The sequence below is a fragment of the Ranitomeya imitator genome, chromosome 2 (genome assembly GCF_032444005.1).
Source record: "Ranitomeya imitator isolate aRanImi1 chromosome 2, aRanImi1.pri, whole genome shotgun sequence".
Classification (NCBI taxonomy): Eukaryota; Metazoa; Chordata; class Amphibia; order Anura; family Dendrobatidae; genus Ranitomeya; species Ranitomeya imitator.
In genome coordinates, this window is record NC_091283.1 from 182,370,817 (window position 1) to 182,384,806 (window position 13,990).

Sequence of the window (13,990 nt, forward strand, 5' to 3'; positions counted from 1 at the left end):
CATAACTCTCTGGTTTAACAGAATAAAAATTCAAAATGTGAAAATTGCGAAATTTTCAAAATTTTCGCCAAATTTCCGTTTTTATCACAAATAAACGCAGAATTTATTGACCTAAATTTACCACTAACATGAAGCCCAATATGTCACGAAAAAACAATCTCAGAACCGCTAGGATCCGTTGAAGCGTTATTACCTCATAAAGGGACACTGGTCAGAATTGCAAAAAACGGCAAGGTCTTTAAGGTCAAAATAGGCTGGGTCATGAAGGGGTTAATCTGGTCCTCGGAGTCTTGCAGGAAGCTCCTTTCGAACCTTTACAGGAGGTTTCCCTGTCCTTTCTTTCATGGAAGGTTGCCTTCCTGGTCGCGGTCACGTCCATTAGACGAGCCTCAGAGCTGGCGGCTCTGTCTTGTCAAGTTCCGTTCCTGACTTTTCATCAGGATAAGGTGGTGTTGAGAACATCCCCGTCTTTTCTACCGATGGTTGTCTCCTCTTTTCATCTCAACGAGGACATTGTTTTACCGTCACTCTGTCCAGCACCAGTACATCGCATCGAGAAGGCCCTACACACACTGGATTTAGTGAGAGCTCTTAGGAGATACGTCTCGCAGACAGCGTCTTTCCGCAGGTCAGATGCCCTGTTCGTTCTCCCGGAAGGACCAAGGAAAGGGTTTCCCGCTTCCAAGGCGACAATAGCCAAATGGATTCGTTCGGCTATTCAGGAGTCCTACCGAGTCAGAGGTCTTCTTGTCCCAGCAGGGATTAAGGCTCACTCCACTCGATCAGTGGGTGCATCTTGGGCCATCCGGCACCAAGCTTCGGCAGCACAAGTTTGCAAAGCTGCGACTTGGTCCAGCCTGCATACGTTTACAAAACATTACCATATTCACTCTCAGGCCTCGGCAGATGCGACCGTCGGCAGACGAATTTTGCAGGCGGCAGTGTCGCATTTGTAATTTGTGGGTACAAGGAGCAATTGCAGTTGATTGTTTCCCACCCAGGGACTGCTTTAGGACGTCCCATGGTCCTGTGTCCCCCAATGAGGAGTAGGAGAAAAGGAGATTTTTGTGTACTCACCGTAAAATCCTTTTCTCCGAGCCAATCATTGGGGGACACAGCACCCACCCTGTTAGCCTATTGGCTTTGGTTTTTCTGTGTTGACTTGGTTTTGGCATAGTTCATCCTTGTTAAATGTTAAGCTCCTACTGCTTTGTTACCGAACTGGTTCACTTAGAGCCAGCAGGATGGTGTATACTGCAGGGGAGGAGCTATTCTTTCTGTATTTGCTTAGTGTCCTCCTAGTGGCAGCAGCATAACACCCATGGTCCTGTGTCCCCCAATGAGTGGCTCAGAGAAAAGGATTTTACTGTGAGTGAATAAAAATCTCCTTTTTCTTCTCTTGCAGGTCGGGTTGGGGGTAGATATACAGCATTATAGAATGCCACATATCAGCCCTGAAAAGTGATGCCCGTATCTCATATCGCCAAACCTGGTGACGGGTTCCCTTTAATTGTGGCATTAAAGAATTAGATATTTGTGAAGCATGCATTTTATAACTTTTATGCTTATCCATAACTCTATGTATTCAGGTCTAAGAGAGAACAGAAGACATCCAGCATCCTATTTACTGCATGGAGCCAAGGCCCTGAACATGGCATTCAAAGCTTGGACCAAGAAGGAGGTGCTCTTTATTTATATACCTCTTAAAGGGATTAGCCAAAATTTTCAAACAGCACCATCTCTCCTGTAGTCTTCGTCTGGTACTGCAGAACAGAACCATTCACTTCAATACTACAATACAAAGCGCAGACCTAGGAAATGAATATCCCTTTTTCAAAGGGAAATAAATCAACACCCTTCCCATCCCAGACACTAACTTTACTAATAAAAACTTCCAAGTGTCTGGGGTTTCTGTCTCCATCTCACTTGGGCTTATTTTGCAGGCAATTATGGATCACGAGGAGGAGATTCCAGAGACCATCATTACTGTGCAGCTCATTAAGGATTTGGATCGTGAAGTCAAACTCATGGAGGTGAAGTTCCCCTGTTTACATCTCCTCCATGGGCATTGCTTCATACAATGCAACAGTCATGTGAAACACTGTCCTTTCCTCTGCAGGACATCTTCCACCAAAACATTGAGAAAACTGGCAGTCTGCTGGGTATGACCCGGAGTCCTATCACTGGCACGTCCTCTCCTGTCATGTCACTGCTAGCCAAGAATTCCAAGAAGAAAGGTCTTAAAACCAAGGAACTGTTAAGGAATGTAGGAAGAGGTCACCAGGGAGATGAAATGAGCCCCGATGTCTCTGACCTTCACGGGAAGACCTTGATCCCTAAGGAAGAAATGGTAAGCTTTTTATTCCAATATATCTATAATTAAAAGCAATAATCTGCAATTTTTTACCCTTTTCGCAAAACTTCATACATGTAAAACATATTTGCTAAGGATTTGACATGTAGACGTACCATGAAAGAGGACCTAAATGGTTTTTCTTTCTCCTTTGTTTTTTTTTTCTTTTGCCTCGCAGTTGCAAAGATCTTGGCAATCAAATATTTTGCACCTAATGAGTTAAATTTAGTTGTTAAAGGGGTATTCCCATCTTCAAGAACCCAATATGTAGTAGGAATAATAATAATGTAATAATAATAATAGCAAATACATCCAATTAGAAATGTAGTATAGTTTATCTAATTCCTCATGTGCAGGCATTGCAGGACCTTAGGTATTCATGGTTACGACCACTGATATAGTAAGTTAGTTGGCTTGTAACCAGGGCGGCCACTATAAATTTCGGGGCCCCATACTGGCAACATTTTCGGGGCCCCCTTAAGACTCCGCCCAGGCTCCACCCCAGCCCTGCCTCCACCCTTTGAACTGTCCACAGCCCCACCGCTGCCAGCAGATTTTGTTTTGGCCAAAAGGTTTTTCTTTCTCGCCTCATTGGGGGACACAGGTAACCATGGGGTGTATGTTGCTGTCACTAGGAGGCTGACACTATGCAAATAAAGAAGAAGTAACTATTCCCCGGCAGTGTACACCCTCCGACAGGCACCAAGCAACTCAGTTATTGCTTAGTGTCTGTAGGAGGCGGACCTGGATCTAACACCAGATCCGCGTTTCTTTTACAGGGATTTGTTGTGTGTTATTTACCCTTTTCCCCTTTCTTTTTCAGACTTTTTTCATCAGGGTAACAGGGTGCAGTTTTTTTCTCACCCTGTTTTCCCCACTTTGAGCGACCGAGAGATCAGTGTGGTATCACCCACATCACACCCTCTCGGACCCGCTGGGCAGGACTTTGTCCCCTGTCACCCATTCCGGTGCTCAGGGTGACTTTCTTCCTCGGTGGCCAGTCCTGCCTGTTTCCCCTCCTCATCCCTCTCCTCTCTCTTATGCATTCCCCCCTTCGGCACTTGTGCACGCCCACAGCGTCGCGCTGTCTCAGCGCTCTTTCTGGTACTTCCTGCTCCCTATCAGCGTCTGCTCACCGCGTGGGACACAGGAATCTCGGGGGAACACAGGCACCTGCGGCTACCGCGGTCACTGTCCTTCAGCAGGCTCAGCGCTACTGCTCTTTCGGGCTCTACTCCTCCCGGCAGTACTTCTCCGCACCTGGACAAGGTAATATTTCCACCTATGTCCGACCCCACTCCGGCCCTTGCCACTACGGCCATCGATTATGCCTGCGCTCACTGTAAGAAAAAGTGGGCCTCAGGTCAGCCTTCTCCTTTCTGCCCGTCCTGCGTTCCTCCCATCATGTCAGCCCCTCAGGAAGCTCCTAGGTCTCGGGATGAGTGCACCCCCGTCCCCTGGAGTGGGCTGATGCAATGTCTCAATCAGTGTCTGACCTGACTAAGGTGTCTCAGTCCCTGGTCCAGGCACTTGAACGTATCCCGCTTCTCTCTAATGCCACCAGTGCCACGAACGCCTCACACGGCGATTCGCTCGCACTTGTCCTAGACCCTCACAGATGCAGACCGGACAAAAGAGACAGAAAAAGGACCTTATCTAGTTCCTCTTCCAGTTCCCTGGACCACACCGGGATCCCCCTATCTGCCCATTCTCCCTCCTCGCAGGCGAACGTCGGGTCTGACCTATCCTCTCAGTCGGAATCTGACTCCGATGCAGATCAGACTTCCGGAACACAGGAGATGGTCGATAGCCTTATTTCAACTATCATTCAGACGCTTGAACTTAAGGAGGATGAGGCAAGCTCTCAGGATGTCTCCGTTGCTTCTAAACGGATTAAACGTCCCTCTAGGGTTTTTCCTAATCACAGGGAGTTTGACTACCTCTACACACTGGGAAAACCCTGGTAAGCATTTCCCTGGCAGGAAACGGCTAGACGTGTTATACCCTTTTCACTCCGACCTTGTCTCCAAATGGTCCGAGTCTCCTAAGGTCGACCCGCCCGTGGCCAGACTATCCTCGCAGACGGTTCTGTCTATCCCGGACGCGGCTTCCCTTAAGGACCCCACGGACAGACAGATCGAGGCACTAGCAAAATTGGCATTTGAGGCTTCCAGAGCCTCCCTTTGCCCTAGTTTCGCCTTGTCATGGGTAGCCAAGGCTGTGTCAGCCTGGGCCAAAGCCCTGCGCAGGGGCATTTTGGCCTCTGCTCCTGCTGAGGAACTGTTTGATTTGGCGGATCACATTTCTCTTGCAGGAAAATACCTCATGAATGCCTCCCTTGATGCGGCGGCCTGCTCCACCAGGGCTAACAGCAGCATTGTGGCCATTCGCCGGATTCTCTGGCTAAAAGCGTGGAACGCTGACCCTGCTTCTAAAAAATCTCTCACTGGTCTGCCCTTCCAGGGTTCTAGACTCTTTGGCACGCAGCTGGATCAAATGATCTCGGACGCTACGGGTGGCAAGAGTACCTCCTTACCCCAGTACGAGCCGAAACCCTTTAACAGGAGGGGCCCCCAGTCTTTTCGTCCCTCTCGGTCCTTCGCCTCCTCAGGAAACCCCAACCAGGACCGTTCTTCCTCGCAGGGGGACCGAAGAAAACCTTCTTTCAGGCCTCCACCGGCCACAGGTTTTCTAATAAACGACGGGTTGCCCCCACCTGGAAATCCCTCCAGGGTGGGAGGCCGGCCTCTTCTGTTCTCGGAGGTTTGGCTATCGGTAGTTGACGACGCCTGGGTCAGGGAGATCGTCACGTCAGGCTACAAAATAGAATTTTCTTCGCCCCCAGGAAGTCGTTTCCTGCTCTCTCCTCCTCCCAAACAGCCCTTTCATCTCCCAGGGCTTCTCCAGGTGCCTTATCGCGGTTTTCGGGTTTTTACTCAAACCTGTTTGTGGTTCCAAAAAAGGACGGCTCTCTCCGTCCAATTTTGGACCTCAAGCAGTTGAACCGCCATCTCCGGATTCGGCGCTTCAGGATGGAATCTCTACGCTCGGTGGTCGCGTCCATGGAACCGGGAGAGTTTCTGTGTTCCGTGGACATCCGAGATGCGTACCTTCACGTTCCTATTTGCGTACGGCATCAGAGATTCCTCCGGTTCGCGATCCAAGATCATCATTATCAGTTCACGGCCCTCCCTTTCGGTCTGGCGTCTGTATCCAGGGTCTTTACGAAGGTCATGGCAGCTGTCATGGCCATCCTACGTTCAAAGGGGATTCTGGTAATCCCGTACCTCGACGACCTCTTGATCAAGGGTCCATCCTGTCGGGATTGCAGCCAGAGCCTCCAGCTTACTCTGGACATGATTCTTTGCCTCGGCTGGATAATCAATTACCAGAAGTCTTCCCTGATTCCAACTAGCGTCTGGTGTTCCTGGGCATGGAATTCGACCTCAGGCTCAGGTTTTTCTCCCCATGGAGAAGTTCCTTTCTCTTCGTCAGGGTCAGAGCTCTAAAGAGCCCGAATCCTCTGTCTCGCCGCCTCGCCATGAAGGTTCTGGGGAAAATGGTCGCTTCCATGGAAGCGGTCCTCTATGCCCAGTTCCACTCTCGTCCCTTCCAGCTGGCCCTTCTCTCGGCCTGGGACAGGAATCCTCTTTCCCTGGATCGCCCGTTTCGCCTCTCCCCCAGAGTGAAACAGTCTCTCTCTTGGTGGACGCTGTCCACCTCCATTCTGCGCGGGAGGTCATTTATTCCTCCCCGCTGGCAGGTGATCACCACCGACGCCAGCCTCCAAGGCTGGGGAGCGGTTTTTCTCCACCTCACGGCCCAGGCCGCTGGTCTGCTCAGGAGGCGTGCCTCCCTATCAACCTCTTGGAGATCAGAGCCATCTTCCTAGCCCTCATCCGCTGGGAGTCCCTCCTCTCGGGAAAGCCGGTCCGCATTCAGTTGGACAACGCCACAGCCGTGGTTTACATAAACCATCAGGGAGGGACTCGCAGCAGTCAAGTCATGACGGAAGTGGCAAAAATTCTCCATTAGGCGGAGGGTCACGTTCCCTCTCTGTCAGCCGTCCACATCCCAGGGGTGGACAATTGGGAGGCCGACTTTCTAAGTTGCCAGGGCATCGTGGCGGGCGAGTGGTCTCTTCTTCCCTCAATCTTCAGCCAGATTTGCCAGCGGTGGGGCGTCACAGACGTCGATTTGATGGCCTCCTGGGCAAACCACAAGGTTCCCCAGTACGTCTCCAAATCTCGGGATCCGATAGCCGTCGGATACGACGCTCTCGTGATCTCGTGGGCCCAATTCCAGATGCCCTATCTGTTCCCACATCTCCCCTTGATCCCAAAGGTCGTAAAAAAGATCAAGACAGAAGGGGTCCTTGTACTCTTGGTAGCTCCAGATTGGCCTCGCAGGGCCTGGTATGCGGAACTGGTGAACATGCTATCGGATGTTCCGTGGAGGCTTCCGGATCTCCCGGACCTTCTTTCGCAGGGGCCCCTCTTCCACCCGAATTCTCGGTCTCTGAATTTAACGGTATGGCCGTTGAGGCCACGGTCCTGAAGAACGCGGGTTTTTCTCATAGCGTCATCCAGACTATGATAGGAGCAAGAAAACCGGCTTCCTCGCGTATTTACCACAGATGTTGGAAGGCCTTTTTCCAGTGGTGTCAGGACAACAATCTGTTTCCTATGACCTTTTCCCTTCCTTCCCTTCTCAGTTTCCTTCAAGCCGATCTAGATTCGGGTCTTTCCCTTAGCACTTTGAAGGGTCAGATTTTCGCCCTATCCATTCTTTTTCAAAGAGACCTGGCCTCCCTGCCTCAGGTGAGGACCTTCATCCAGGGGGTCGCTCATATAGCTCCCCCTTACCGTTTTCCTGTCGAGCCTTGGGATCTCAACCTCGTGTTAGATGCCCTCCAGCGTGCGCCCTTTGAACCGATTCAGGACATTTCCTTCTCGCTTCTATCCTGGAAGGTTGCCTTTTTGGTCGCCATCATCTCCATTAGAAGAGTGTCGGAGCTGGCGGCATTATCCTGTCGTTCTCCTTTTCTAGTCCTGCATCAGGACAAAGTGGTTCTTCGTCCGGTTCCTTCTTTCCTACCAAAGGTAGTTTCGCCCTTTCACATCAATGAGGACATTGTCCTCCCTTCCTTGTGCCCTTCCCCGGTTCATCCCTTGGAGAAGGCTCTTCAAAAGTTGGATGTGGTCAGGGCTATCCGGATTTATCTCGCCAGGATTGCCTCTTTTCGTCAGGCCGATCCGCAGTTCGTCGTCTCGAAAGGGCGTCGAAAGGGGCTCCCCGCCTCCAAGTCCACAATTGCTCCTTGGATCCGTTCGACGGTTCTGGAGGCATACCGTGCCAAGACAAACAGCCTCCTTCGGGGGTGAAGGCTCACTCTACCCGGGCTGTGGGAGCTTCCTGGGCAGTTATTATTATTATTATTATTTATTGTTATAGCGCCATTTATTCCATGGCGCTTTACATGTAAGGAGGGGTATACATAATAAAAACAAGTACAATAATCTTAAACAATACAAGAGGAGGGAGGACCCTGCCCGCGAGGGCTCACAATCTACAAGGGATGGGTGAAAATACAGTAGGTGAGGATAGAGCTGGTCATGCAGCGGTTTGGTCGATCGGTGGTTACTGCAGGTTGTAGGCTTGTCGGAAGAGGTGGGTCTTCAGGTTCTTTTTGAAGGTTTCGATGGTAGGAGAGAGTCTGATGTGTTGTGGTAGAGGGTTCCAGAGTAGGGGTGATACGCGAGAGAAATCTTGTATACGATTGTGGGAAGAGGAGATAAGAGGGGAGTAGAGAAGGAGATCTTGTGAGGATCGGAGGTTGCGTGTAGGTAAGTACCGGGAGACGAGGTAACAGATGTATGGAGGAGACAGGTTGTGGATGGCTTTGTACGTCATGGTTAGGGTTTTGTAGTGGAGTCTCTGGGCAATGGGGAGCCAGTTAAGGGATTGACAGAGGGGAGAGGCTGGGAATAATGGGGGGACAGGTGGATTAGTCGGGCAGCAGAGTTTAGAATAGATTGGAGGGGTGCGAGAGTGTTAGAGGGGAGGCCACAGAGCAGTAGGTTGCAGTAGTTAAGACGAGAGATGAAGAGGGCATGGACTAGGGTTTTTGCAGATTCTTGGTTGAGGAATGTACGGATTCGTGAAATATTTTTGAGTTGAAGTCAGCAGGAAGTGGAAAGGGCTTGGATATGTGGTTTGAAGGAGAGATCAGCGTCAAGGATTACCCCAAGGCAGCGAGCTTGTGGGACTGGGGAGAGTGGGCAGCCATGCACTGTAATGGATAGGTTCGTTGGGGGGGTCACATGAGATGGGGGAAAGATGATGAATTCTGTTTTGTCCATGTTAAGTTTCAGAAATCTAGCGGAGAAGAAGGATGAAATAGTGGACAGACATTGAGGGATTCTGGTTAGTAGGGAGGTGATATCTGGTCCAGAGATGTAGATCTGTGTGTCATCAGCATAGAGGTGATACTGAAAGCCATGAGATTCTATGAGCTGTCCCAGGCCAAAGGTGTAAATGGAGAAGAGCAGGGGCCCAAAGACTGAACCTAACTCCTCTTTTTCTGCAGAATATCCCGCCCTAGGGACTGCTTTTGGACGTCCCATGGTTACCTGTGTCCCCCAATGAGGCGAGAAAGAAAGAGGGATTTTTGGTTCTTACCGTAAAATCTCTTTCTTGGAGCCTTCATTGGAGGACACAGCACCCTCCCTTGAAGTTGTACCGTGTTGGCCAACGGGCCGTTGTTGTGGGTTGGTACATAGGTTGAGTTTTATATTACCTGTTCCACTTCCTACTACTGCTTTTGCACCAACTGAGTTGCCTGGTGCCTGTCGGAGGGTGTATACTGCCGGGGAGGAGTTACTTCTTCTTTATTTGCATAGTGTCAGCCTCCTAGTGATAGCAGCATACATCCATGGTTACCTGTGTCCCCCAATGAAGGCTCCAAGAAAGAGCTTTTACGGTAAGAACCAAAAATCCCTCTGTTTTAATCTGTCACGACGACAAGGTAGACTCTTTTGGCCGGGCCATACTCTACTCTAACTTATTAAACATTTGTTAAAATATGCAATACAATTTAGGTATATTTTTTTTTATTTTTCAATTTTTCAAATGACCAATAATACGACATACAAGGGACAAGTACCACAACACCATGACCAGACACCATATTATCACCACAGTGACCTATAATACTACCTACAAGGAACAAATACCGCCACACCATGTGCAGACAACATATTACCACCACAGTGATCGAACAATATCACATACAAGGCACAAATACCACCGCAACATGACCAGACCACATATTACCACCACATGGTGACCAACTACATACTAGAAACAAATACCAACACAACATGACAGGGGTTATGATCTGGTGACCTTGGAGCCGCATGAAACTTTCTCTGGAGTAGGTGGAAACTGTACTGACCGCAAATCCTGAACTAACACCGCAACTAGAAGTAGCCATGGGGTGTGCCTAACAAACCCTAGACACCTCGACACAGCCGGAGGACTAAATACCCCTATAGATGGAAATAGGAATTCTACCTTGCCTCAGAGCAGAACCCCAAAGGATAGGCAGCCCCCCACGAATATTGACTGTGAGTAGGAGAGGAAAGACACACGCAGGCAGAAAGCAAGATTTAGCAAAAGAGGCCACTCTAGCTAAATAGGAAAGGATAGGACAGAATACTAAGCGGTCAGTATTAAAACCCTTCCAAAAATATCCACAGCAGATAATACAAAAAATTCCGGGGGGCGTGGCTATGTAAGCCAAGAGAGAAGACGCACCTTTTGGAGGCTCCCATTATCCTGACCTGAATCCGGCCACTAATTCCCCTGAACTGCAGCCTGCACCGGCTGAGACGGTGCTTTGAGAGCTCGGGAGACCGGCGACTCCTCGGGCGGCGGCGGTGGAACGCTGGAGAGCCGGTATTTGTGGCGGCCTGGAAGAGCGGCAGAGTCCCTGAGCTGCGGCGGCCATCTTTGAGCGCGGCTCCGACGGGCGGGACGCAGTGCCGGCGGCGGCTGAAGCCGGGTGGATCCCCCGGGGAGCACGGCAGGCACTTACATACAGCGGGGACGCTGTGGAACATCGAGGAGCAGGAGACAGGTGCCGGGTCTGGAGCGGCGGGCGGGCCCTGGGAGACGGCGGCCATTACCATAGCGCACTCTCCAGCAGCAAGGAGAGAGGCGCTATATAGCAAGACTGCGGTGCATTCAGGAGGTGAGCTACCGGCCTGAAACACTAAAAGGGGCAGAGCGGTGTGCGCCCTGGAAAATTGGGCCCTGCACTCCCCTTATCAAAACCCCTGCTTGCACCATTACTTTGGAGGGATCGTTCCCCCTCCCTGCTGTTCTTCCTGGGGAACTGTGGCTGCTCTGGGACACGGTGCCTGGGCAAACCCCTAAGTTGATACATTTGCAGATATCTGAGACTTTTTGCTTGGTTTGCTGCCTCTCGGGGGTGCATCCCGGTGTTTGGCCCTGTCCGGTCTGCTAGTGGAGAATAGACTGCCATAATAATAACTCTGGTCCTTTGGTGGGGATCTTCTGCCAATCACTATGCATCATCCTAAAGGAGCGGGGGCTGCTGACAAGTTGAGGAAATATGCCAGAGAAGATGCCCCAGATAATACACGCTCTCTCAGAAATAATCCCACGCAGAGTCAACGCAAAAATCGTCTTTCTGACAGCAATGAGGAGGGAGAACAAAACGAACTGACTCTTAAACAAGCATCTGAGCAGTTGATGCAGGCTATATCTCTCACCAGGTCCTCTCTCACTGAGAAAATAGAAGACGTGCATACTGAAGTGGGCCGTCTGCGACAAGATATACAAACTATGAGAGGGCGTATTTCAGAGGTTGAAACAAGGGTGTCTCAGATAGAGGACACCATTGCCCCAATGGAGGCTAAGTTATCAAAGGCCACTGGCTCTGTGAATGCCTGGAAGCAAAAGGCAGATGACCTGGAAAACAGGCTGCGCCGTAATAATATCCGAATTATTGGCCTACCAGAACGCTCGGAGGGTCAGCAACCTGAACAATTTCTAGAGGACTGGCTTAAAACCTCCCTGGGAGACGGATTCTCCTCAACATTTTCTGTGGAAAGGGCCCATAGGGTCCCAACGAGACCTCTTCCTCCTGGAACTCCGCCCCGACCCTTTCTGGCACGTCTCCTTAACTGCAGAGACAGGGATGCAATTCTTCGCTTGGCAAGGCAGAAGGCCCCTATTAAATTCAATAATGCCACTATATCAATCTTCCCGGACTTCTCTATGGAACTTCAAAAGCAGCGAGTTCGATTTATGGAAGTCAAAAAGCAGCTCAGGGATAAAAACATCATTTACTCCATGCTTTATCCAGCTCGACTCCGTATTGTTCATGAAGGCTCCTCCCTGTTCTTCACTGACCCGGCGGAGGCGGTCGAATGGTTACGGTCATACAAGGGGCCTAGTACCCCGGACTCTTGAGTAGCTCTTTCTATCTGATGGCAACACAATCTAGAGCTCTCTATGTGGGTGCTGAGTTTGTCAACTATACCGGACGCTGATTCTAGTGAGGGTATCCCCTATTCTACTCAACTATAGGAGTGTAGGATTACACTCCTCCACTGTTCAAATGTTGTTTGGTTTGGTATTTTACACCAGTTTCAATTGTTTGTTATGTTTATTAGTCGCCAGTGATAACCTTATGCTCTGTATGATGTTCCTGATTCCCGCCCAGGCTGTGGTGTATATTATGCCTTTTCCCGAACGTAGATATGGGATCTGAGATTGTATGTATGACGTGGAACATACGGGGTATTAAGACTCCTCGAAAGAAAATTAAGGTATTTTCACAAATTAAAAGGTATCATCCACATATTGTAGCACTTGTGGAGACGCATTTGACCAGAGACACAGCTAAGTGTACTCAAAAGCCGTGGGTGCAATGGTCCCTTCACGCATTTCACACCAGTTACTCCAGAGGGGTCTCCCTGTTGGTACATAGGAATGTCAGGTGGGAGGCTAGAGAGTCGCGACGCGATCCCGAAGGTCGCTTTGTTTTTGTTCATGCCTTTATTAATATGAAGGAATATGTGATATTATGTGTTTATAACCCACCCCCGGCCGGCATATCGGTTCTTCGCATGGCACTGGGTTTCTCCCTAAATTATCCTAATGCTAGTGTTATCTGTATGGGAGACTTTAATTTAGTCATGGATAATCTTAAAGACAGACTGAGACTAGACGGCGAGATGTCAAGGGGGCCCCTTTCTCAATCTCACTCTCAATTGGCATCATTTATGAACGGTAGCGGATGGTTAGACCTATGGAGAACACGTCACCCTGAGATAAAGGAATATACTTGTCATTCTTCAACTAGACAGTCTCTATCCCGTATAGATTACATATTTGGATCTAGCGACCTAGCGCTGTGGGTGAATAGTGTCGAACATGGTAACAGGGGGATATCAGATCACAGCCCAATTGTTCTCAAACTTAAATACGGTCAGTCAAATAATAATATACCTTGGAAATTGAATCCCTTCTGGCTGAAACTAATAGATGCTAGTGATAGAACGGTTGATCAGTTAAACTGCTTTGTCTCTACTCACCCAGACCCCTCGAATCTCAATCTGTTCTGGGACACTCTAAAGGCATACTTGAGGGGATGTCTGTCCTCTACAATCTCCTATATAAAGAGGGTGACGGCGGGGGAAGATGACGAGATTGAGCGACGGCTGAAGGACTCGGAAGCCGCCTATGTGGCCAATCAAACTAACGGCAACAGGGTGGAGTGGCTCACTTCCCAAAGATTATACACCCAAAATATAGACACTAAATCAAAACGTAAATTATTTTTTACCCGTCAGTCTTATTTTGAAATGGGGAATCAGGCCAGTAAACTCCTAGCTTTTTTGGTACGTCAGCATAACACCTCCAACACGGTACTACAGATTCGGACACTCGATGGTTCGTTGGTATCCTCCACCGAGGAAATTCTTCAAAGTTTTTGCAATTACTATAAGTCACTGTACAAATCGGGTAGCGGTCTTGGGGTCCCTGAATGTATAGACTATCTATCAGACATGACATTCCCCTTACTGAGCCCAACCCAGCAAGCTTTTATGGAAGCCGAGTTTACTCTGGAGGAGGTGGAACAGGCTATAATGGATATGGCCACCGGGAAGGCCCCTGGACCTGACGGGTTTCCCGTTGAGTTCTATAAAAAATATCGGGACCACCTGGCACCACTCTTATTGAAGGTGCTTCAGAATATATGGGAGGGAGAAATTATGCCTGAAACATTTTATGATGCAAATATCATTGTACTTAAGAAGGAGGGAAAGGACCCCTTGGAATGTGGATCATATCGCCCCATATCATTGGTGAACGTAGATTATAAAATCTTCACTAAAATATTGGCCACTAGACTAAATACAATCATATTAGATCTTATACACCCAGATCAAACAGGCTTTATGCCTGGGAAAAGTACCTCTATTAATATTCGGCGGGTCCAATCAGTGATTCAATATAGCTCCCTAGAATTGGATAATAACTGGGCTCTGGCATCCCTAGACACAGCTAAAGCGTTTGACTCCCTTGAATGGCCTTTTCTTT

General features: G+C 49.2%; 1 protein-coding gene across 1 annotated transcript in view; it reads left to right on the forward strand.

The window, feature by feature from the left end:
* PHF8 (PHD finger protein 8) overlaps nucleotides 1-13,990 on the forward strand; it is a 92,689-nt gene that overhangs the window by 32,050 nt on the left and 46,649 nt on the right. Inside the window, exons 11-13 of the mRNA XM_069748204.1 lie at nucleotides 1,590-1,681; nucleotides 1,944-2,033; nucleotides 2,120-2,350. Coding sequence (XP_069604305.1) covers nucleotides 1,590-1,681; nucleotides 1,944-2,033; nucleotides 2,120-2,350 — 413 coding nt within the window. The remainder of the gene's footprint in view (nucleotides 1-1,589; nucleotides 1,682-1,943; nucleotides 2,034-2,119; nucleotides 2,351-13,990) is intronic.